Consider the following 22,606-nt stretch of genomic DNA (forward strand, 5'->3'; position numbering starts at 1 on the left):
CTTTGTTGTTTATTAACATTAACAGCATGGCCTCGGGGTGCTGTGTTTTTAGTTTAGCAACAGCGGAGTGGATGACATCACAAGCTAGGCCAAAAGTTCGACGTCCCTGCAGCAGATGGAAATCTTTGTGCCCAGGGTTACACCACCTCGTGTTCACGTAGAATGCGAGTCCGCCTCCTCTCCGCTTCCCGCATAAAAACAGCACAGTTTTCCGTTAAAAACATTAGCAAAAAAATGCTAATCATTGAAGCTTTGAAAACAGATCCTGACAATTGGTTAGTAATAGGACATGATGCAATTGACACACTTTAAATGCTCATGTTTCCTTTTGTTTTTCCCTTTGCAGAGGGCGGCGTTCTCTCATTTTCCAGAACTCCACGACTTTTCCCTGTCCAACGTCGCCGCAGTGGACACTCGAGAATCGCTGACCAAACATTTTGGCTCCCTCAGGTAAATGAGAAAAAAAGCATGTTTTCATAAGCGGCTGTTTCGACCTCGCCGCCACGCCAACGCCGCTCCCCGAGTTAAGTTGGTGATTTACGGCACCGGCGTTGCCGCTCCAGTGCCGCCGCTAAATGGCAGGCGGCGCCCCGACCGGCAGCTGGTAGGGCGAGTGAGAGGCACGCCTCATTAATTTCATCGATTTGCAGCGGCTTGAGAATAAACTCTTTGAACAGCTGTGTTTGTCACATCGTATTAGCTTGCCAAAAAGCACACCGGCTTTGTTCAAATTCGCCACGGTTCTGCCTTTACTCCCGGAAATTAAAATCATGTTCCGATTTATCAGGGTCTCGGAAAGTAGTAGTGCGATAAATGAGGGCGGGATGATTTTATTTATCAATTAAGCCTGGTCAAATGTAGCTTAATTGCTGTAATTATCGTGTTAATTTAATATGATTTCCTCACTTACAAGGGTTGTGAAGGGTTGATAACCCGTGTTTAACACAACTTTAATAAGATTACATAGATTTCATAATACATAGAAAAATAACCTTGGAAAAATTGTACGTAGAAAACATGTCTCAAAGTGACAATATGTAATAATTAACCTTTAGAGATGGTTGTAGCTTAGAATGGAGCTGAATTGTGTTCAGAATTTAAGGAGCCCACTTCCATGTATTATTCCGAAAGCTACGATAAATTTCAGCCACAGCTGCTACTAATCCCAGCGAGGGACGACAACAGACCGAGCGAGCTGGATACACCCGGAAGGAATGACAAGATCTCGTAGCTGGAGTTGGTCAGAGCTAGCGGAATATCCAATCATCCATTTTCTGCACTGCTCACCTGCTGGAACTCATCCCAGCCATATTTTGGCAGTGGGCAGGGGACGCCCCGAACTGGTTGGCTGGCTGAATAAATCCACTAAAAAGAACAGTAAGAGATAGCAATGTCAACATTTATTTGCACGCTGCAACTCACAATAGTGAGTAGCAGTGCATAGCCTGCTGCTAAGTGGCTAATAGGAATGGCTCGATAAGGAAACACGTTTGTCCAAGCGAACGATTCGAAAAAAGAAAAACAAAAGAATACTCCTAGCAAGAAAAGGAATTTTTCTGCCAAAATTGACTTAATTTTATTCCTGGTTACGCTATGAGGAGGATGATAATGGATCGGACCTTGAGAAAGCATTACAAATGTGGCGGGACGGCAGACCACGAAGAATATATGAACTGAAAAATCTGAAGTGATAACTGCTTTGTTTTACCAATTAACTGTGATGATTAAAACTGAATGAAAATATAGATTAATATAATTATTTCAGCAATATTATTTTGAATAATGTGCAACATTGTTGTGAACTGAAAAATCTTGAAGTGATAACTGATTTGTATTACCAATAAACTATGATGATTAAAACTGAATGAATATATAGATTTATATTATATATTTGTCGCCGATTTACAATTTCAACCTCGATAACACTAAATTTTGGGGACCCATAGATCTCTGTTAAGACCCATAGATTTTTGAGCATGCGAGTCCCCGGGACCCATCACTTTCACAGGTAAAATGAACTGTATATATACATATATATTTCCTAACCAAGGACGAGATCCATCACCTCGTCTCTTGTAGTAGATTAGTAGAAGTGCTTGGACTTTAGGTTAAGTGTCTTTCAAGTGTTGATCCAAGTGCTGCTGAATCGTGTTAGCATTCCCGCTCAATCATTTCCCATATTCTGCCATTTTCTAGCAGGAACCGAGGTTCCTTTGTTCCTGCAATCCACAAACCCCCCCAAATAAGCCACTATCAGATTCAGCCAGACAATATTTCAGCAACTCGCACTAATGCCACTTTATTCCTGCCTGCCGAGCGACACTCCGGCTAAGCTCCCCGTCAGTTGCCGCTCCCGATTGATCCGCTAATTCCCCAAAACACACAAACCCAGAATTATTATTGCTCGGCTTTGCCTAAAAATAGAAACTTCCGACACTTGCATAAAGCGCCAGCAAGTGTCATTTCAGGCCAGCAAATGAATTTAATACCTGATCAAAGACGGCGGGCGCTTTGGGAAACAGAATGAAAGATTGTTACTTCCTGTCAAGCTCTTTTCTGACTCTGGGTTTTTTCCGAAGGGTTTTTCAGTTGAACCTCGGGTCATCGTTTTGTTTTTCATTGCAGCCCTCGGTCAATTCTCCCACCAATTTAGTCTAGGGACATGAATAACCTGAGACTAGGTACAGTGCCGTGAAAAAGAATATGCACCTGTCCTGTATTTATTGTTCACAAAAAATTTAGATCATCATACTAATTTCAAAGATCATTTCTTCCTCATGCCATGAGGCTATTTAACTCCACCCGGGGGAGTAAAAGCCCACATTAAACCCCAACCCCACATTTGCATATTACCCTATTTTTATTACAGTGTATATTTTATGTAGCACTTTTTAAATACTCTTTATCAACACTGTTGTATTGGGTATTTATTAATTCTATTTCTGTTTTATTATTTTATTTTCAGCACAAGGATACTGCTGGAAGTGTGAATTTCCCTACGGGGATGAATAAAGTATCTATCTCTATCTATCTAATTGTAATATCACACAGAGAAAACACAAGAAAATGCAAAATAAAGAAATCGAAAATGTTTTGCCCCCTGAACATATAGCAAGTTGGGTCAACTTTGGCAGCGATAACCCAAATCTAACATTTACGGCGGGGTTTGGGAACCTATGGCTCACGAGCATTACATGGCTCTTTTCATGTGTACATCTGGCTCGGAGATTAAATTTAAATATTGCACATCTTTTCTGAAGCATTCTAAGGTCTGGGGTGGTTAGATGCTGTTTTTGGTACATGTGAAGACAAAGCAATCTTAAAGTAACATGATTCAGTCAGGGTGTCACACCATCATACCCCGTTTTGGTAAGTGGTCACTAAGAAATTGTTTAAAAAGAATCTCATTAAACTATATATCTTCACTGTTGAGATACTTCATGATGAAAAACCTACAGAACCGACTGTAAACACCCAAAAATGCCAGCAAACCACTTTGAGCAGTTTGATTCAGTGAAGGGTAGGGGTGGGCAGATCTCTCTCGCTCAGTGCAGTCTGTGCTGAAGGTAAATGCGATGATGTCCTTCCCGTTTGCTGTGTTTTGTGACATTTTTACAAAATAACTACTAAGATATTGTTTTTAAAACATTATTTAGGACAAAATAACAATGAAATGAAATGATCTGCATTTATATAGCGCTTTTCAAGTCAATGACTTCCCAAAGCGCTTCACATTGTGCTTCACATTTCCCAATAGCGGCCGTGATCTGTGCAGCCATGTAAGGCGCTAACCTGCTTATTGGGGGTATTGGGGGTTCAGTGTCTTACCCAAGGACACTTCGACATGTAACACGGACAAGCCGGGATTCGAACTGGGATCCCTTGATCCTAAGACGATCGCTCTACCTCCTGAGCTACTGCCGCCCCCAAACAACAGTCAAAACGAGCCTTAATTCTCTTAAGGGGGACACATTTTGAGTAGTATATTTATTGATATGGGACACAGGCTCTGCTATTATTATTATAAAATTAGTATTTATTATAATAATCATTATTCTATCAAAATAAATGAAATGCGCTCAAGAATTACCTTTTGTCTTTAAAGCAGGTTTGGTGGTTTTGTTGGTTATCGTCTTAAAATATACAGTGTGACTCTCAGAAAAATGTTTTTTTTTTTAATGGCTCTTTGGGTCAAAAAGGTTCCCAACTTGTGGTTTACGATAATTGGTAGTGAGTCTTTTACAACATTGTAGAGGAATTTTGGCTCTCCTTTTTGCAAAATTGTTTCAAATCTACCCATTTAAGGTCACACCACAAGCATCTCAATTGGATTAAAATCTGGATTTTGATTTATCCACTCCAGAACCTTCATTTTGTTTTTTAAGCCATTCAGAGGTAGACTTTCTGGTATGTCTGATCATAGGGCAAAAACTGATGGCCAGACGTTCTCCTTTGGTTTCTTCTGGTAAACACCAGAATTCATTAGTCCATCAACCACAGCAAATTGTCCTGGTCCTGAGGCGGCACAGCAGCCTTTTTTCCTTCTTTTTTTTGTCTCTTTCAACATTTTAGGTTGCCAATCCCTGGTTTATTTAAAATCAGTTTCCCAAAACCCAAAGGATTCAAAATTGCCCATACTCACGTCTTAGATCAGGGGTGTCGAACTCATTTTAACTCGGGGGGCCACACTATAGAACAAACATTCTGTCGGGGGCTGGACTTGTAGATTAAAGAGAAAGAAAAAGAGAGATAAAGGAATAAGAGAATGAGGGAGGGAAAAGGAGAGAGGGCGGGACAAATAAAGAGAGAGAGGGAGAGAGCGTGAGAAATAAGAGATAAAAAGAGAAGTCGTGAGAGAGGGGGGAAAGAAAGGGAGAGAAAGAAAGAAATAGAAAGACAGGAGGAGAGAAAAGGGAAAATAGCGCGCGAAAGGTAGGAAGAGAGAAAGAAAAAAAGGAAGTTGGAGCAAAAGAAGTTAAAAAGACACAGAGAGAGAAAGAGACAAAGAGCAACAAAGGAAGAGAAAAAATAGAGACAGAGAGTGGGAGAAAAGGGGTGAGGGAGAGAGAAATACAAGTACAGTATCTTTGTGAGAGGAACCTGGCTTTGGCAACATCAAGTTGACATATTTCAACCTGCGGTTTGTTTTTCTCTTGCGCTTCTCTGAGTGTTGTCTCGAGGGCCGCATTCAAAGATACTAATTTTATTCATCCAGCAGTATCCTTATGTCAAAAAACAAAATAATAAATGTAATGTGTTGATATAGAGTATTTAAAGAGTGCTACAGAAAATACACACGGTTGTAAAAATAGGGTAATATGCAAATGTGGGTTTAGGGTTTTATTGTGGGCTTTTACTCCCCGGGGTGGACTTAAAGAGCCTCATGGCATGAGGAAGAAATAGATGCATCATTAAAAGAATAGACCTTTGTTTTGTGAGTGTGGTCAGAAATCAGAATGAAAAGTGATCAAATAAATGGAAGCATTACATTTTTAAAGTCAGGGATAACTGTCCCCCATCCATAGGGTCAAAACAACCCAGCAGGCGGTAACATAAACTCATAGCGCACCAGGTCCGGCGCACGCCAACAGCCCCGTTGTCAATCAAGACCCGCGTAGTCATCGCGATCGCTGCCGGCCTCCTCTCGCGTCTTCCCAGTGAAGGGACGCCCACACGCACTCTACCAGGTCATCCTCGGACCAAGCGGAGCGCAACCTTGGCGCTACTGTGGAGTCACGAGGGTGCACGGGGGGGCCACGTGTGGCTGTCACGACCCGACTCGCGGTTTTCTGGCACCGACCCTGTCCGCGCCACGGCACGTCAACCTGATTAAGCCACGCCTGGGCTCCGGGGGACTTTGCTTTTCATAATCCTGTCGCATCGATGCGGCCCTTCCCCTGCCGTGCTGACGTAGCGTCCGGGCAAACCGAGCCGCTAAAGAGAGCGGGGAATTGCATGAGGCTGCAAAAGCTGAGTGGTCGCAGCCGGAATAAACTTGGGAGTCTATTTGTTGAGTCTCAATTAGGAATACACAAAAAAAAATTGTTTTTTTCCTGCAGATAAAATCTTGCTATTGGAGACCGATACCCGAATATAGGAAAGTATGTCACTAGGAACATTCTACAAGTGTTACAATACTGAATGGCACGTAATGAAAATGTATCACTCATCAGTATTTCCCATGGAATTTTGTGAGATACTGGTGGGTAGACAGTCTAGAGGCGTCTGGGGGCATGCTCCCCAGGTAGAAAATTAGACTGACTGACAGCACAAATACACACCATGGCATTTTCAATTGTTACATAATAAAAAAATCTCAGTCGTTTTGATTGACTTTGCATTTATTAAATAGATGTATACTTTATTCATCCCCGTGGGGGAATTCACACTTCCAGCAGTATCCTTGTGTTGATTATTAACAGATTAACAGGATGGCCTAGGGGTTCTGTGTTGTGGTTTAGCCACAGCGGAGTGGATGACGTCACACGCTAGGCCAAAAGTTGTACGTCCCTGCAGCAGATGGAAATCTTTGTTCCCAGGGTTACACCACCTCGTGTTCACGTAGATAGCGAGTCCGCCTCCTCTCCGCTTCCCGCAGGCTTTTGTGTGTCTGTCTGCCCTAACAGCGCTAAAGCCGGGTAGCTCCACGTTAGCGTCCAGAATGCTAGACGAGAGCCACGTTTCCGTAAAACACAGCAAACTGCACTCCCTGTTCGCTCTGATGTTTTTCACCAGCACAGCCAGTTGGTCCTTCTTATTTGGTAGAGAGTTCACATTTACCATATTACGGACGGTATCAAAGGCTTATATCGCCGCTAGCCACTTAGCCTTAGCTCCAGCTCTGCATCCACGATGGGGCCCCCTCATCATGCCGGCATGAGAATTCTTCAGGGCAAGGAGTTGATTCCTTGAATAAACACATTTTTGTGCGTTAAAACCCATAACCATAGGATAGAAAGTCATCCAAAGTGTAGTTGTCAAATGGGACGAAAAACACCGAAGATTGAAGCAGACAATTAAAACAATAAACCACAAAAAGAGCGAAAAAACACTGAGCTGCTGGAAAGGCTGCCGCTCATGGCGGCACCTATGATGTTGCATTATTATTAGATTTAATGTTGTTGTTATTATATTTCTAATAATGCAATGTATTTATGAGACTGGTGGGACCAACTAAGCCTGTAGGCCCGCCAGAACATTCCTATGGTATGGGAAACATTGGTCGTTCTTATCAAGCGGGATTATCTTAGCTATACACAATAGTAGCTATACACAAGCAAGAAGAGGCAAATATAAACTTTCGCCAATTACGGCTGTAAAGATTGTAGCGGTTGATTCAATTTCATACTGTATTATGAAATACTAATTTTGTGACGACATATTTGGCCCTTATTGGACTGAAAACAATGCTAATGCGATTTTAATTAATGTATATTGCGAAAACTAAGATCCAAAAATCAAACTGTGTTCCGGTCCACCGGTCGTAATTCCCTTACAGCAGATCAGTTGCTGAAACGGTATCGAGTTACGGAGTTAGGATGTGGATCGCTGTGCCGGCTGACTTCAAAAATTGTCGTCCATTTTGCCAGGCTGCTACGCACTGCGGTACCAGTTTTTGAACTAAAAGGAGAATCTGCTGGAATAAATGAATATCTGCTGGCCATGGTCTTTAATATGGGCCATGGTCCTAAGTAGGATGTTACCTGTCTGTATATTTATTCAAAATATATATAAAATCACATTTTTCAATTGACTCTAATCACGATTCTCCTTTTCAGCCCAAATATGCTCCACCGGGTGGCATCTTACCTGTGTCTGTTACCTGAACTGCCCAAGGACAAAGACACCACCTATGAAAAAAAATTTCTACTGGAACTCCTGGTATGCATGCCTTTTCATCATCTTTATTTGGGTTTAGTTTGAACCAAAAAAAAACTCCCAAAACTCAAAATGAACACACACAACACCTGCTCCAAAAAAAAATACAGCACGCACAAATAACACACAAAAAAACAAAACACACCCCAAAAAAAGATATACATTGTGGACTTGGTTGTACATTTTGTTAATTAAACAATTTCAGTAGTCAAGTCATGTTTATTTGTGACACCCTTAATCACAAAGAGTCTCAAAGGGCTGCACAGACCACAATTCATTGCAAACCACAGACTATAATTACACCAGCCCCTGATCTAAAACCGACATGAGGGCAAGGAAAAACTCAAAAACCTCAACATGAGGAAAACAAAGAAACCTAGAGAAGGGACCGCGCATGAGGTAATCCCCCTTCCATGATGACCAGGCTGTAACGGATGTTGCAATAACAAATACACAAATATTGTCAAGAGGAAAAATGCAAAAATAAATGGGTTGCATTTCTGTCAAATAAGTAGGTATTGCGGGATTTGTTTATGTGTTTGTTTAAATCAGGGGTGTCAAACTCACATTAACTCAGGGGCCACACGATAGAAGAAACATTCTCTCGGGGGCCGGACTAGTAGATTGAGGAGAAATGGTAAATTATATAGCGCTTTTCAAGACAATGAAGACTTTCCAAAGCGCTTTACAATGCTTCACACTTACCCATTCACACACACATTCACACACCAAAAGGGAGTCAGCCATGCAAGGCGCCTACCTGCTTATTGAAAGAAAGAAAGAAAAACAGAGAGAAAGAAATAAGAGAAAGTGAGGGAGTGAAAAAGAGTGTGGGACAAGGAAATATAGGAATAGAGAAAGAGAAACAAAAGAGATAAAAAGAGAAATAGTGAGAGAGGGGAAAGAGAGACAAATTGAAAGCGTGGAGGAGAAAAAAGAGGAGAGAAAGGGAGAAGGCTTGAAAGAGAATGGGAAAGCAAGAGAGAGAAAGATAAAATAGAGAGAGAAAAGGAAAAAGGGAAGAGAGCAAGCTGAGGTAAAAAAGGCACAGAGAAAGAGACAAAGAAGAACAAAGAAAGAGAAAAATAGAGACAGAGAGAGTGAAAGAAAGAGGGATAAAGAGTGAGGAAGAAAGGGGGAGAGAGAGAGAGAGAAAAAATATATATACAACTACAGCGTCTTTGCTAGAGGCACCTGGCTTAGGAAACACCAAGTGGACATATTTCAACCTGTAGCTTGTTTTTCTCTTGCACTTCCCTCAGCGTTGTCTCGCGGGCCGGATTCAATCCCTTAGTGGGCCTGCACAAAAATAAATACAGTTAAATAGGTGGCCCTTGTACTCCCGATTGGAGAGTAAACAGCTTTTAAGGGTAATTGCGTGACAAGTGCCCTACCTCTCTTTGTCTTGCTTTAGGTGTCCCGTCACGAGCGCAGAATCTCTCAGATCGAGCAACTGAACCAGATGCCCCTTTACCCGACCGAGAAGATCATCTGGGACGAGAACATTGTCCCCACGGAGTACTTTTCTGGTGAAGGTACGTATATAAATCGGTGATGCAGCATCATTGTTTTTTCGGATTGATAAACGATCAAATCCGACTCTGGTCGGGTCGGGCTGAAATTTTAGGCCCGATCTTACCTCAAAAGTGCACCAATACTGAATGCAGGGTTTATACGTGATAATGCTTATATTTCATGTTGTTGTTTCCAAAGTATGAAAAGTGCTTGAATTTCAGGTGAAGTGCTTGTTATTGCTTGAATTTTTGCCATGTTTCTTTGGTTAGGTGTTGGGCTAGGGTTAGGAGCTGGGGTTTGGGCTTCAAATTATTTTATGGTTCCAAAATAGGATTGCAGCTGGAGATGGAAACTAAGGCTTAGGTTCCTTATTAGTGTAAAAAACTGAATTTAGGGTTCTGAGATAATGTTAGGTGTTGTAAAGGGATAGTGGAATGTTTGGACGTGTTGTAAGGGATGGGCAAGGCACCTGTATGATGCGGCAGGGGTAAACCAGTGAAAGCTGTCGGGCCCTGCTGTCGAACAAAAGAGTGTGTTGTGTGACCCTGACCCGAGTGACATGGCTGCTTTCTTGTGTCCCGTTTCATCTAGAGGGACGAAGGCATGACCGACTTAGGTGCCGAGGTGCCTAACTTGTTTGGGTGTTTTAGGCATTTAGGTTGGCCATGGTCCCAAAATGTTTGTGTGTGTTTTTGCTATTTTTTTCCCTTATTATTTTATTTGCTTGATAGATAGATAGATAGATAGATAGATAGATGGATAGATAGATAATGTTGGCTAGGGGTAGGTTTAGGGTTAGGAGCTAAGGTTTTGAGCTCCATGTGAGGGTTCTTAACTGAATGTGGGGTTCCATATAATGTTTAGGGCTAGGGTTACCATTTAAAACATGGTTAGGGCTAGAAACTTTGGTTTGAGCTTCATGTTGGGGTTCAAAAATGAAAGTAGGGTTCCAAAACAGGTTTAGATCTAGGGTTACAATTTGAAATAGGGTTAGAGCTAGGGTTTGGGAGACAATGTAGGGTTTTAAACCGATTTTCGGGTTCCAAAATAGGGTTGGGGTTTAAAGGTAAGGTTTAGGCTCTCACTCTTTAGATCGGCCCTGGATTTCTTCTTTTAACGGTACTGTAAAATTTGAAAATTGACCTTGAAATTCCCAATAAAGTGCTTGAATTTGGCCATGAAAAGGGTGTATGAACCCTTTGAATGTCATACTTGCATTAGGTAAGAAAAAGATTGTTGTTTTCTAACTCGGTGTGCCGTAACAAACTATTTTCCAGGTTGCCTCGCACTCCCCAAGCTCAACCTCCAGTTTTTGACCCTCCACGACTACCTGCTGAGGAACTTCAACCTGTTTCGCCTGGAGTCCACCTATGAGATCAGGCAGGACATAGAGGATGTGGTGTGGCGCATGAAACCCTGGTATGTTGTTCGCCATGAATGTGAAAATTTGAAATACAGTAAAAGCCTATGATATAGAACCAATCAGTTCTGAGTATGGGAATGGAAAGTGATAATGTCATATAGTGGGGGAAGGAGACCTATGGTAACGCATGAATAATGCATTCCAAACCTTGGGTACCATAGATAAAAACATTAAAATAACAAAATAGTATACAATAGGTGACATGAATATATAGGAATAAAAACAATATAAATGTAAATAAAAAAAGAAAGAAAATGTATTTTCCTTTGATGTGACATGACTTCAGCTAGTTCAGTGGAGTATCAGATGGATGAGGAGGGGGAGGAGACTGTGACAGTGAATGTGGGGTCTTAATCGACCTCTTACATGTGGGAGAGCTTTTTAAAAGTTGGCTAACGCTAAAAAAAATACACCAGGCATTAGACTTTTTACTGCCAGTTGGAGAGGGGGCGGGGCCAGGAGAGGAGGAATTTACCTGCGTTCCTTCCCTCTGAAGCCCTTCCCCCACTACACTGTATTTTATTTAAGTCACAACGGGTTGGACAAAGACGAAGAAGAAAAGAAACGCCTCTTTGCCCCTCCCCTTGGGCCGGTACCAACATTTTGAAACCGAGAAACATGATACAATCTGATTAGACATGCACACTTTTGAGGAAATACGTTTAAGCCTACTTCACAGTGAATTAAATATTGAACTAATTTAAAAATCTTCCACTTGCGAGTATGCCTTCAGCAGATGTATTTGCTTCAGTTGCTTCCTTATTTTTAACATTAGTTCCTATCATCGATTGTTTACCACTATGCAACATACCAAGTGTAGCGTTTTATGTGCTATCATCTTATTTGATTCTTGCAAGCATCTCATGTTTTCACTTTTCCCTTAAGCATCGGTGCGAGGTTTTGAACCTATAGAAAATAAGTATAGTTGAAAGGATTTCTTCTTCCGAGGGGGACCGTGACAGACAATAATTGAGAAGCACTGGTGTAGTGTCAACACTTTAATCCGTTTACAAATGAAAATCCCCCCGAGGACGCCACGGCACATATTTAATTCAAAGGCGCATTTGGAAACCCATTGCTTAACATAATAAGTGCTCTCATTATGTCAAGCGGCGTCGCAACTTTTTACTTGTTGTCCCAGCTGAAAGTAAACAAGTCAGCAGCGGCGCCGTCTGCGGCTGTCCCCAAATCCAACTCCTTTTCTTGACAGCGGCGCTCGTCGCACCTCACGCCAACATTTTCTCTCTCGCAGGCAGTCCGAGTACGGCGGCGTGGTGTTCGGCGGCTGGGCCAGGATGGCGCAAACCATCACCGCCTTCACCATCGTGGAGGTGGCCAAGCCCAACATCGGCGAGAGCTGGCCGGCACGCGTGCGGGCCGACGTGACCGTCCACCTTAACGTGCAGGATCACATCAAGAACGAGTGGGAAGGTAAATGTTGACGTCAGGATCAATGTTCCCTCAATAGCGCCCTGCCCGCACATTCTCAGCGCACAAGAAAATCTAGCCAGCTCACAAAAATGAGGGCTCGAAATTGCTAATTAGGAAGCGGATTAAGTCAAAGTTACAGTGCATGAAGGTAAAAATACACGGGTTCCCCTGACGTTGTGTTCTAAATGCGGTATTTTGAAGTCAAGGTCGAAGTAGAACCAAGTTGAGTAAAGTTAGTAGAGTTTGTCGGGGAACCGGCTTCTTCGGCTCGGCTCACTAAAAGGAACCGGGTCCTAAATGGCTCTTCAGGTTGTTTTTGCTTCTTTAATCCCTACACAGCCAAATATTATGTAAAATTGTGCACAAAATGACTTGAAGGAAGGGGGGAGTAGAACAAAATAGAAAAAAATACCAAAATGAAAAAGTAGTGAAAAGCTGAGAAGAAAAAGAGAAGGAAAATTTTAGGGAACAAAAGCCAGAAAAAAAGAAAAAGAAACAAAGGAAAAAAAGTAAATGGAGAACAAAAAGAAGAACATAACAGCAAGGAAAAAATAAACAGATTTTTTTTTTAAAGGAGAGTCCTGTTATCAACAGAACTAGACAAAATATTTTGCATTTGGAACAGCCTGCCCTGTCATTGAACTAAAGCCTGCTCAGTGAAAATCTTCATTGTATTATGAGTCAATTGTATAAAATCCTTTATAGTCAAAAAATCCTTCACATAGAACTTCATGTTTTAAAGATCAGGTGGACGCTGACGGGGCAGTTTTTCCCCCGACGTCCACCTTCCTCTCCCAGGCGCCCATGCCCAACACTTTCCGTCTCCCCCGCAGGGCTCCGTAAGCACGACGTTTGCTTCCTGATCACGGTGCGGCCCAACATGCCCTACGGCACGCGATTCGACCGGCGCCAGGCCTTCGTGGAGCAGACGGGCCTGGTCTACGTGAGGGGCTGCGAGGTGCAGGGCATGCTGGACGAGCGGGGGCGTGTCATCGAGGAAGGTACCGAATCCCGTCCTTCCCGTCGAAGCAATCATCCCCGGCAGCTGATCCTTGGGAGAGGGTCACGGGTGCCGTCGTCATGGCGACGGCCACTTTAAGGCCTGACCCGTCGGCATTAACATCGAATTAACCTGAGGTCGAAGCAGACAAGCGCCCGGGAGATGCCCCCGGTGTGCCCTCGCCACCTTATTTCCATTCATTTAATTTAGCTGCGTAGTTTGGATGTGGGTGGGGGAACCTTGGACCAAGTGTTTGTCCTTCAGAAACATGCCGACATGTTTTACACTGTTGGCCGCTTGGGATATGTTGTATTTCGTTAGGTCCAATCAACAAATATTCTGTTCCTTCCAAAAAAAATTGTATTTTTCAGATACAATTATTATATTTTATTTAGGTGTATTTTATGTTGCACTTTAATTGTATTTGCTATATGAAATCCTTACATTTTCCATTTTATCTTAAATTCAATTTTATATTTTATTGTGTATTTTATAAATGTAAAGGCAAAATTAAAATACGTTTTAAGAATAGCAGCAGGGATGAATTATATTTATAAAGTATTTTATTTTGTGTTTTAGGGTATATAATTTTATTTTGTTTTTTTACATATTTATGCTACGTTTCATGATATATTTTATTGTATTTTCAAATGTATTCTATATTTAATATATTTTTATATAGAATTTATTTTTCATATTTTTAATACATATTTTTCATACATTAGATTATATTTTTTTATAAATTAAATTTAATCATACTTAATAGTATATATATATATATATATATATTTCCTCAATGCTCTTTCAAAAGATGTGTATCAATATTTGAGCTTTTTTATTTTTTTATTTTCAAAACATTTATTTAAAATAGAGATCAGTCTTTAAAAGAGTGACAATTACACTCAATTATTTCTTATATTTGGAATTATATTTTATATAAAAAGTTTCATGTAACTGGGAGTGTTACTTTCCATTTTATATTTTATAAAATATTATTTTGCAATAATATTTCATGTTTTATCTTTCGCATTATAGTACATTATGATTTATATAAAATCTGGATGTTACTATAGTTTCTATAACATTAGAGGGAGAGAGACATAAAGACAGAGAGAGACAGAGAGAGAGAGATATTTTCATATATATATATTACATTTTACAATATATATTTCATATTTCATAGTACTGTATTTCTTGTATAAGGCGCACCTAAAAGCCTTCATTTTTTTCAAAAGCTCACCATGCGCCTTATAATACGGTGCGCCCTATATACGTGTCTGAGACATGTATCATTTTTTCAACAGTTTGACGGCCCATAAAGGGGTTAAACGTATGAGTGATCTATCTGACTGGTTCTTTGACCTTCCTACTGTAGCGCCTTATGAATGGAAAATATATGACAAAAGACTATTTTTATGGGGGTTCACATGCTTGAGCAATTCTCATCAAAGGAAGTCCATCCATCCATCCATCCATTGTCTTCCGCTTATCCGAGGTCGGGTCGCGGGGGCAGCAACGTTAAAAGGGAAGCCCAGACGTCCCTATCCCCAGCCACCTCCTCCAGCTCATCCGACGGGACCCCGAGGCGTCCCCAAGCCAGCCGAGAGACATAGTCTCGTCAACGTGTCCTGGGTCGCCCCCGGGGCCTCCTGCCGGTGGGACATGCCCGGAACACCTCCCGAGGGAGGCGTCCAGGAGGCATCCTTATTAGATGCCCGAGCCACTTCAACTGGCTCCTCTCAATGCGGAGGAGCAGTGGCTCTACACTGAGTCCCTCCCGGATAACTGAGCTTCTCACCTTATCTCTAAGGGAGAACTCAGCCACCCTGCGGAGGAAACTCATTTCGGCCACTTGTATCCGGGATCGTGTTCTTTCTGTCATGACCCAAAGTTCATGACCATAGGTGAGGAAGTCATTAAAGGAAATCATTGAAGTGCTAGCAAAGAATTTGAGGTGCACTTTTCCTCTGAATTACTTCATGTAGTGCCAAATCCTGACCACTAGGATTGTAGATGACATAGGAAATGGCATTAGGCTTGATCTCATTATCATTTATTTTTACTCACGGTACCACATTGCTTGAATGGCAGCCTAATTTGCGGCTAAAGCAACATCCTTCTTTCAGCACTTGCAACTGGCTGCGTTCTTTTCATCTAGAACCACATCAACTTTTCCAGTCTGTCCTTTTCATCCTTTCCTTTCATCTTTGTTTCACTCAAGGCTAACACATCAACCTTCCGATCTCCTCTTTCTTCCACTCAGTCGCTTTACTTCCACATCCTCTCACATTTAATGACCCTATAACTAGGGTTTGCGGGATCTTTCGGTCTCCCGCCACCCTGTCTTTGCCTTGCTGTCTCTTAGGGAGTAGAGATAGAGAGGAGAGGATTCTTTTCAGAGAACCAGAGAAACTTGCGACATTCTGTCGATGTTACTTCTTTGTTTTTGATTGTCCCTGAGACGAGCAATGGTTTTTCAAATAGCAATGGTTTTCTGAAGTCTTCCCGACTTACAACGATGTTCTTTTTTAATGCTGTGCCTCCCCAGGGAGAAAGGCCCTTGGGCTTTCCATTTTTGCCCTTGACTTTGTAGTGTATTCAGTCAAAGATATCTGAAGACTGTTCGCCTTTAGGTTTTTTTTTTTCAGTTTACTCAACTTGAATAGAATCAGAGTTCAGAACTTACAAAGATCCTCCCTTTTCTTATTTATCCAGACATGTTTCAGTCTGGTGGGAGTCGCACAAGTCCCGCTAGATGCAAAAGCTTATTTTCTCAGAGTTTAGCTTGAGTCGCACCACCTCAAGGGCCGACGTGCGTCGCGGCCAATCAAAAAATGCCCGAGGAGCAGCTGATAAAACTCACTCTGGGACACATTAGAGAAGGGATGTCAAACTCAGTTTGGCTCTGGGGCTTTTCTCAGACGGGCCGGGTCAGTATATATATATATATATATATATATATATATATATGTATATATATGCATATGTATGTATGTATATATATGTATATGTATGTATGTATATATATGTATATGTATGTATGTATATGTATGTATGTATATGTATGTATGTATGTATGTATGTATGTATGTATGTATGTATGTATGTATGTATGTATGTATGTATGTATGTATGTATGTATGTATGTATGTATGTATGTATGTATGTATGTATGTATGTATGTATGTATGTATGTATGTATGTATGTGTGTGTATATATAAAACCCATTATTTTCAATTACCATTTGAAAGTGTTTTCAATGATCAGGACGATGCGTTCACAGCTATTTAGGGTTAACTTTGATGCTTTTAGGAGACCGGGAACCAATTAGAGGGTTCGTACGGGTTCTTGAAATCCTTAAAAATGATTGAGTTTTAATGTTGTGTTTTGAAGTATCGAAAAATGTTTGAATTTTGGGTGACAATCTTGTAAATGCTGTAGGTTGTTGCCATGTTTCTCAACATGTGCGGCTAAAAATGACACAGACACTGCTCTCTGGTGGCTTTGCGTTTCTATTAAATTTCTACTTCCCCCATGATTAACTGAAGTTGGCATCAGTCATTACGGCATTGTCCTATTAAGCGTCAAGTGGACAGGTGCATGTTACACTTAGGCAGGGCACTATAAAATGTGTATTGCGAGTATTGCATATAAAATATGGGCATTTATTAAAGTCCGTGCAAAAATATTACTGTAGGGTTTCCCTGTGATAAATTGTAATGGGAAGAACTTCCTGCAACTGAAAATGTAAGCTAGGTATTGCTGACGTTTTTCAACACCTTTTATGGGGAAAATAACAAATGAATTTGCGATTTACCCAACATCTAAATATCATATGTCTTGATAAATGCACACACAAGTTTAAAAATTGCATTATGAAAAATATATATATTTGTGGTTCTGCTAAAGACATGATTCACTCCAGATTTTTTTTGAATTGTACTGGAGGCATTGGAAAATTGGCTTTGAAAGTCCTTCAATTTAATGCCAGGCATTTTCTCTCTGAGTAAAGCATATTTTTGCCAGTTTCACTAGTTTTTGAAGACCTACAGAAAATGTAGTTTTGTAGCTACATAGGCATTGGACATATCAAAAAATAAACAAGTGTAAGCCGTATCTTTCATTAGAAAAAGAAGTATCTCTTTCTTGCTTTTATCATAGTTAAGTAAACAACAGTTGAACACTGCTAGTTTCTTGAAAATACTTGTTTTGTGCAAAATTCATTTCAAGCTGAACTTTCACTTCGCCGCATTATTGTTTTTGTATTTGTGGTGCCTCCAAAGTCACCGTGGCAATCGTGTTCCTGCAGACGTGCATAAAATGCGATCCCTCTCTGCTCCATCTGTTAAAAGGACCACGCCATCTTTTTTAAAAAAGAAAATGGCTTAATCTGTCTATCCATACATTTATTTTTCTCTCACACTGCTTCGCTACCTACTTGCCATATGGGGCTGCATACAGTTTCATCGCTGATTACAGGGATCAACCCTAAGAAGTGGGGACTCCCTCGATGTGTGGACAAAGATCTGATTAAAGCCAGTCCTGCCATCTGATGATTTCTATACTGAAATCATTCCTAGAGGTTTGATACTTACATATGAGCAGCGCCAATCCCTTTACCGTAGTTGAGTTTGTTTGTTCTTTTAAATCAAATGAAAAATAAATCATATTTTTACGTTTTGACACTCAGGGACAAGGTTTCTTATATGTTATGACACTGAATGAGTAAATGGTATTGGATACATTGGAAAATTGGCCTTACAAGTGCTTGAATTTGGCCATGACAAGGTGTACGAACCATGTGGTTTGCATTTATACAAATCTAAAAAAAATAATTGCAGATGGACGGTGAGAGGGATGGAGGAGGAAGGAAAATAATTGTTTGGAAGGAGAGTCCCCTTTCATAAAAACTTCGGGGAGCTCTTCTGTCTGAGGGGTGCTCACACGTTCAAATCTCTTTGCTACGGATGACTGGCTACAGGATGTTCTTTTCTCTTAAAATATCTATCCAATGACACTTGCTTCTGCCTTCTTTTTAGCACTTTTCGGAAGTGGTTCATGACAGTGTCATTAAAGTCATGATGACTCTGGTGGCTTCAGCTTCATAGGCGTGGTGAAATTCTGTAACTCGGCCCATTTGTTTAATCTCGGACGTCCCCTAGTGTATTGGAGGTGCAATTGCACCTGAGATAATTAAAAGGAGTAAAAAAAATGTGATGTGAAACATCTACCCCGGCGTTCGAACTCCGATTTTTGTTCGAACAACGACGCAAGAATTTCCCGAATTTTTTGTTCAGACTCCGATTTGTTCGAACTGAGAGTCGTTCGAAAACCGAAGTTCCACTGTATATCCAATGGGCCGGATCGGGCCCACTAGCCACGTGTTTGACACGACTGGGTTAGAGCCCAGCCAAGTTCTCCTTCCCGGTCCGACTCAAGGGGGAGAACATCGCTGGAGGGTTAGCTGTCATCTCGGCTGACTTCACGCAAGCTGCCGTCTGCTTTCCCCGAGCTTTGAGATACCAGCCGCTGGAACGCTGACAGGGCGTCACTCACTCTTGGAGTCATGACAAGCCCATAAACAAGCCGAGGGTTTCATCGCCCCCCGGGCGGCGTGACAGACAGGACGGGGGTTCATGCAAAGGCAAAACACAAGAAAAACACGGCAGGGGCTCGTTTTGCATAGCGCACGGCTTTAATTAAACGACTCGCTTTTAATGGTTCGGATTATTGGAACGGCAGCCTTCGTGAATATCTTGTAATTAGCTACGTCTTGAAAAATCGGAATGGATTGATTTAGAGTGACAGTGTGTGAACGTTAACCACTAGATGTCCTTGTAGCCTGGAATGGAGCGGAAGTGTGTCCGTTCGAAGAAGACACGACGCACTACCGAATCCCACTTGACCAAATTCCGAAGCCTACTTCCTATTCTCTAATATGAGCAAAAGACATTTAAGCTCCTGTTAAACCCCAAAAGTGACAATGACAGAGCACGCTTGATACTGAAGGATTTTATACATTTGACTATAAAGGATTTTATACGATTGACTACAAATTGCATTTAATGCAAAAGATATTCACTGACTGTAGTTCAATGTCAGGGCACCCTGGTGGAACATGTTGTTTACAGGAACGGCGGGAACGAGACGTAAGGCTGATGAGATAATCCGCACATCCAGACGCAGAAAGGCCCTGATGACGTAGAAAGGCTCGGTGTTGTTTTGAGTATTCCAGACATCGCGACGCCCAGGGGGGGCTTCCTTGGCACGCCCATGGGAGGAGTCGGCACGCCATTATGCGGGGAGAAAATGTTAAATAGAGAGCTAAAGGACTTCAGAAGAGGGCCTCCCAGAGACTCAGACACTAATTCGGCCGTTTTCGATGGACTACACTTAGTTCGAATTTTAGGGACAATAAATCTGCCCCCGTGTGAAATTGTCGGCTTTCTCGTTCATCTTTTTCCTCAAGAAACAAGCGCGCATACATTGTTGGGTGAATGTAGGTTGTGTTTGGTTAATGGAGTCAGATAACTCATTCGAACAATTTGGTAAACGGTACATTCTGATATTAATTCCCAACAATACACCCGGAGCGACTGGAAGAGTCAATTGCTGGAGTTGTTCAGAGCTGGTGTGAGTGGTTAACTTAAGCTGCTGGGGAAAAAAGCTACTGAAAATACCAGTAGAAGATTCCAAAAGCAGGTGTCGGGACACTCAATCACACAATTCAGCAAGCTAGTGACAAGCCATAGCCTGCAGATAAGTCGCTATTTGAGTGGCTCAAGAAGGAAACATTGAGGGAGGAAAAAAAAGGCAAAGAGGACAAGTGCGTGATGTCTCACTGTCAGGACTACGTGATGTCCACTGCAGCTGACAATTACGACAGCTGGTGGGGAATAACACCAGTATATTTGTCTGAAAGCTACCACGTCCTCTAGTCGTGAATTATTACACACTGTCACTTTATTAATACAGAATGGGATTTTGTCACACTGTAGTACTAACGATGAAATCAGCCCCAAAATGAATAAGACCTTTTCCAGCCCCCCAGAAAAAAATCATTCTAAATTTTGGTCCATTCCATACAGACGCCCTCCTGTTCTTTCTCTGCAGGACCCGAACCAAAGCCCAAGCTCCAGGGCGACTCCCGAACATACCGAGTGTGGTTGGACCCCAACCAGTATCAGCAGGACATGACCAGCAGCATCCAGGGAGGGACCGAGGACCCTTACGAAACCTTCAATCTCATCATGAGACGCAAACCCAAGGAGAATAATTTTAAGGTTTGCTTTCTTTTTGAGATTACAGCCCATTAACTGAAGGAACATTGTCTTCCCCGGTAAACCCCCTGGACCCCAAGTTTTGTGACATTCTGATTTTACGGTATTGAATTAGATTCATATTTGACTATTCAAATCTCTAAGAAACATGTCCGCTATTGGTCGATGGCATATAAAATCCTAGTCTGCTATTGGTTTGCCTCTCATCACGAATATGATGCGGATGGCTGAATTCCCTCCCACTATGCATTTCTCGTCTTTCAGTAAGGAACTGTGTGCGCTTTGTAAAGGCTCTGTGAATCAGTCATACTACTCAGTATTTTTTGTGCCATTTTATACAGATAGATAAATAGATACTTTATTCATCCCCGTAGGGAAATACACATTTTAGTATCCTTGTGTTGAAAAATAAAATAAAGAGATAGAATACAAAAATACCCAATATAACGTTTTGCTATAGAGTATTTCAATAGTGCTACGGAAAATACACACTGTGATAGAAGTAGGGTAGTATACAAATGTGGGGGTGGGGTTTCATGTGGGCTTTTACTCCCCCGGGTGGAGTTAAAGAGCCTCATGGCATGAGGAAGAAATGATCTCCTCAGTCTGATAGCAGTCTGTCGCTGAAGCTGCTCTTCTGTTTGGAGATGATGCTGTGTAGTGGATATGCTAATAGTCCCAAAACTAGCAGTGAAGCTAAATCATGATAGCCATCGACACCAAGATTGCAATTTTCCAGAAATATGAAGAAAGCACACTCGACTTTTTCCTTGCTAAGGAATATTGCCGTAACCAATTGACAACCGGTACAAGTATTACGACTTAGAATGTGATTGAAGCAACAAAGTCTTTCAAGGGCACGACAATGCTCGTTTTGAAATCCGTTTGCCTTTTTACTTGTGGTCTCCTTCACCAGTGCATCCACCCACGAACTCCACTCTACCAGCTAAAGTCATGGTGCACCAAAGCTAAATAGTCATTTTACGTTTACATATATATTTATTTATAATATTTGATTGTATACACATATAGCAAATTTGCCTGTCACGCGCAAGGTCCCTGGTTCGAGACCGGTTGGAGACATATGTTGGCCTGGAGAGGAATGGGTGCCACCAGGCTGTACTTGCCCAAGACACACCACAGGAAACGGTGCCCCTATTACTCTAGTGGTTAAGGGATCCAACCAATCATTTTACTCATACGTAGTACTTATTATATACTATGTTATTTAACCATCATCTTTTGTTATGAATTGGCTGGTCTAACTCCTGACTCCAAAAAAAGTATGGCTCAATAAGGTTAATACCACATTCTAACAAACATTACATACATCCCTAACCACATATTTCCATTGTCACTTTATTTTATGTCCATTTAGATATATTTCCTTTTGCGATCCCCACCTCAGAACAAATTCACGTCGTCGTCTGGGATTCTACAATATAGGTTACGTTAAAGCCCACAAGAACTCGACTTTTTGTCTTTCTTTGAAAGCCACTCAACTGGGGCTTTGTCAAATCTGCCATTTTCTTACACGGCGCACTAGAACTGCCGCTTTTTTCCTCACACCAAAAGAACGACAGATGTTTTGTTTTTTTCCGACTGACGTTCTTTTGCTTCTTTGATGTTAAGCAAAGGCGCTCCCTTCTCGCCGATTGACACGTCGGCTGCCAGGCCCCGGCGAAGCTTGTTAAAAGCTAATTGACAGATGTACAAGTTTCACACCGGCTAATCAAAGCCTCTTGTGAGATCTTGTCCTGAAAATTCTAGAGAAATCCCCCCCTCCCTTAGAATCAGCTCAATAATTTTTTGTTTAAATGATATATAAATCTTGATTTTAGCACAATTCTTTTAACAGTTTTTGGGGCGGTGGCCGTGGAGTTGTCAAGTAAATTTAAAAGAACTGAATGAATGAATGAAAACTTGATTTCGAACATTATAAAATAAAAACGGGACAAAAACAACTCAACAACAAAAACAATGTTAACATAACATGTTCGAAAAGGGGTAGTATAAAGCAGACTCTTATTTTCCCTTCATCTTCCCTATTAATCACACCAATGATCATAACAACAATA

The 22,606-nt window shown here is 41.4% G+C and overlaps 1 protein-coding gene across 2 annotated transcripts in view; it reads left to right on the forward strand.

Annotated features, from left to right (window-relative positions):
• Nucleotides 1-22,606, forward strand: part of aqr (aquarius intron-binding spliceosomal factor) — a 73,388-nt gene that overhangs the window by 15,898 nt on the left and 34,884 nt on the right. For both annotated transcript variants that reach the window (XM_088354556.1, XM_088354557.1), the window contains exons 14-20: nt 347-450; nt 7,779-7,881; nt 9,293-9,413; nt 10,671-10,812; nt 12,069-12,247; nt 13,081-13,248; nt 20,362-20,531. In XM_088354556.1, coding sequence (XP_088210682.1) covers nt 347-450; nt 7,779-7,881; nt 9,293-9,413; nt 10,671-10,812; nt 12,069-12,247; nt 13,081-13,248; nt 20,362-20,531 — 987 coding nt within the window. The remainder of the gene's footprint in view (nt 1-346; nt 451-7,778; nt 7,882-9,292; nt 9,414-10,670; nt 10,813-12,068; nt 12,248-13,080; nt 13,249-20,361; nt 20,532-22,606) is intronic.

The sequence above is a fragment of the Urocampus carinirostris genome, chromosome 15 (genome assembly GCF_059441175.1).
Source record: "Urocampus carinirostris isolate Australia breed hairy pipefish chromosome 15, RoL_Ucar_1.0, whole genome shotgun sequence".
Classification (NCBI taxonomy): Eukaryota; Metazoa; Chordata; class Actinopteri; order Syngnathiformes; family Syngnathidae; genus Urocampus; species Urocampus carinirostris.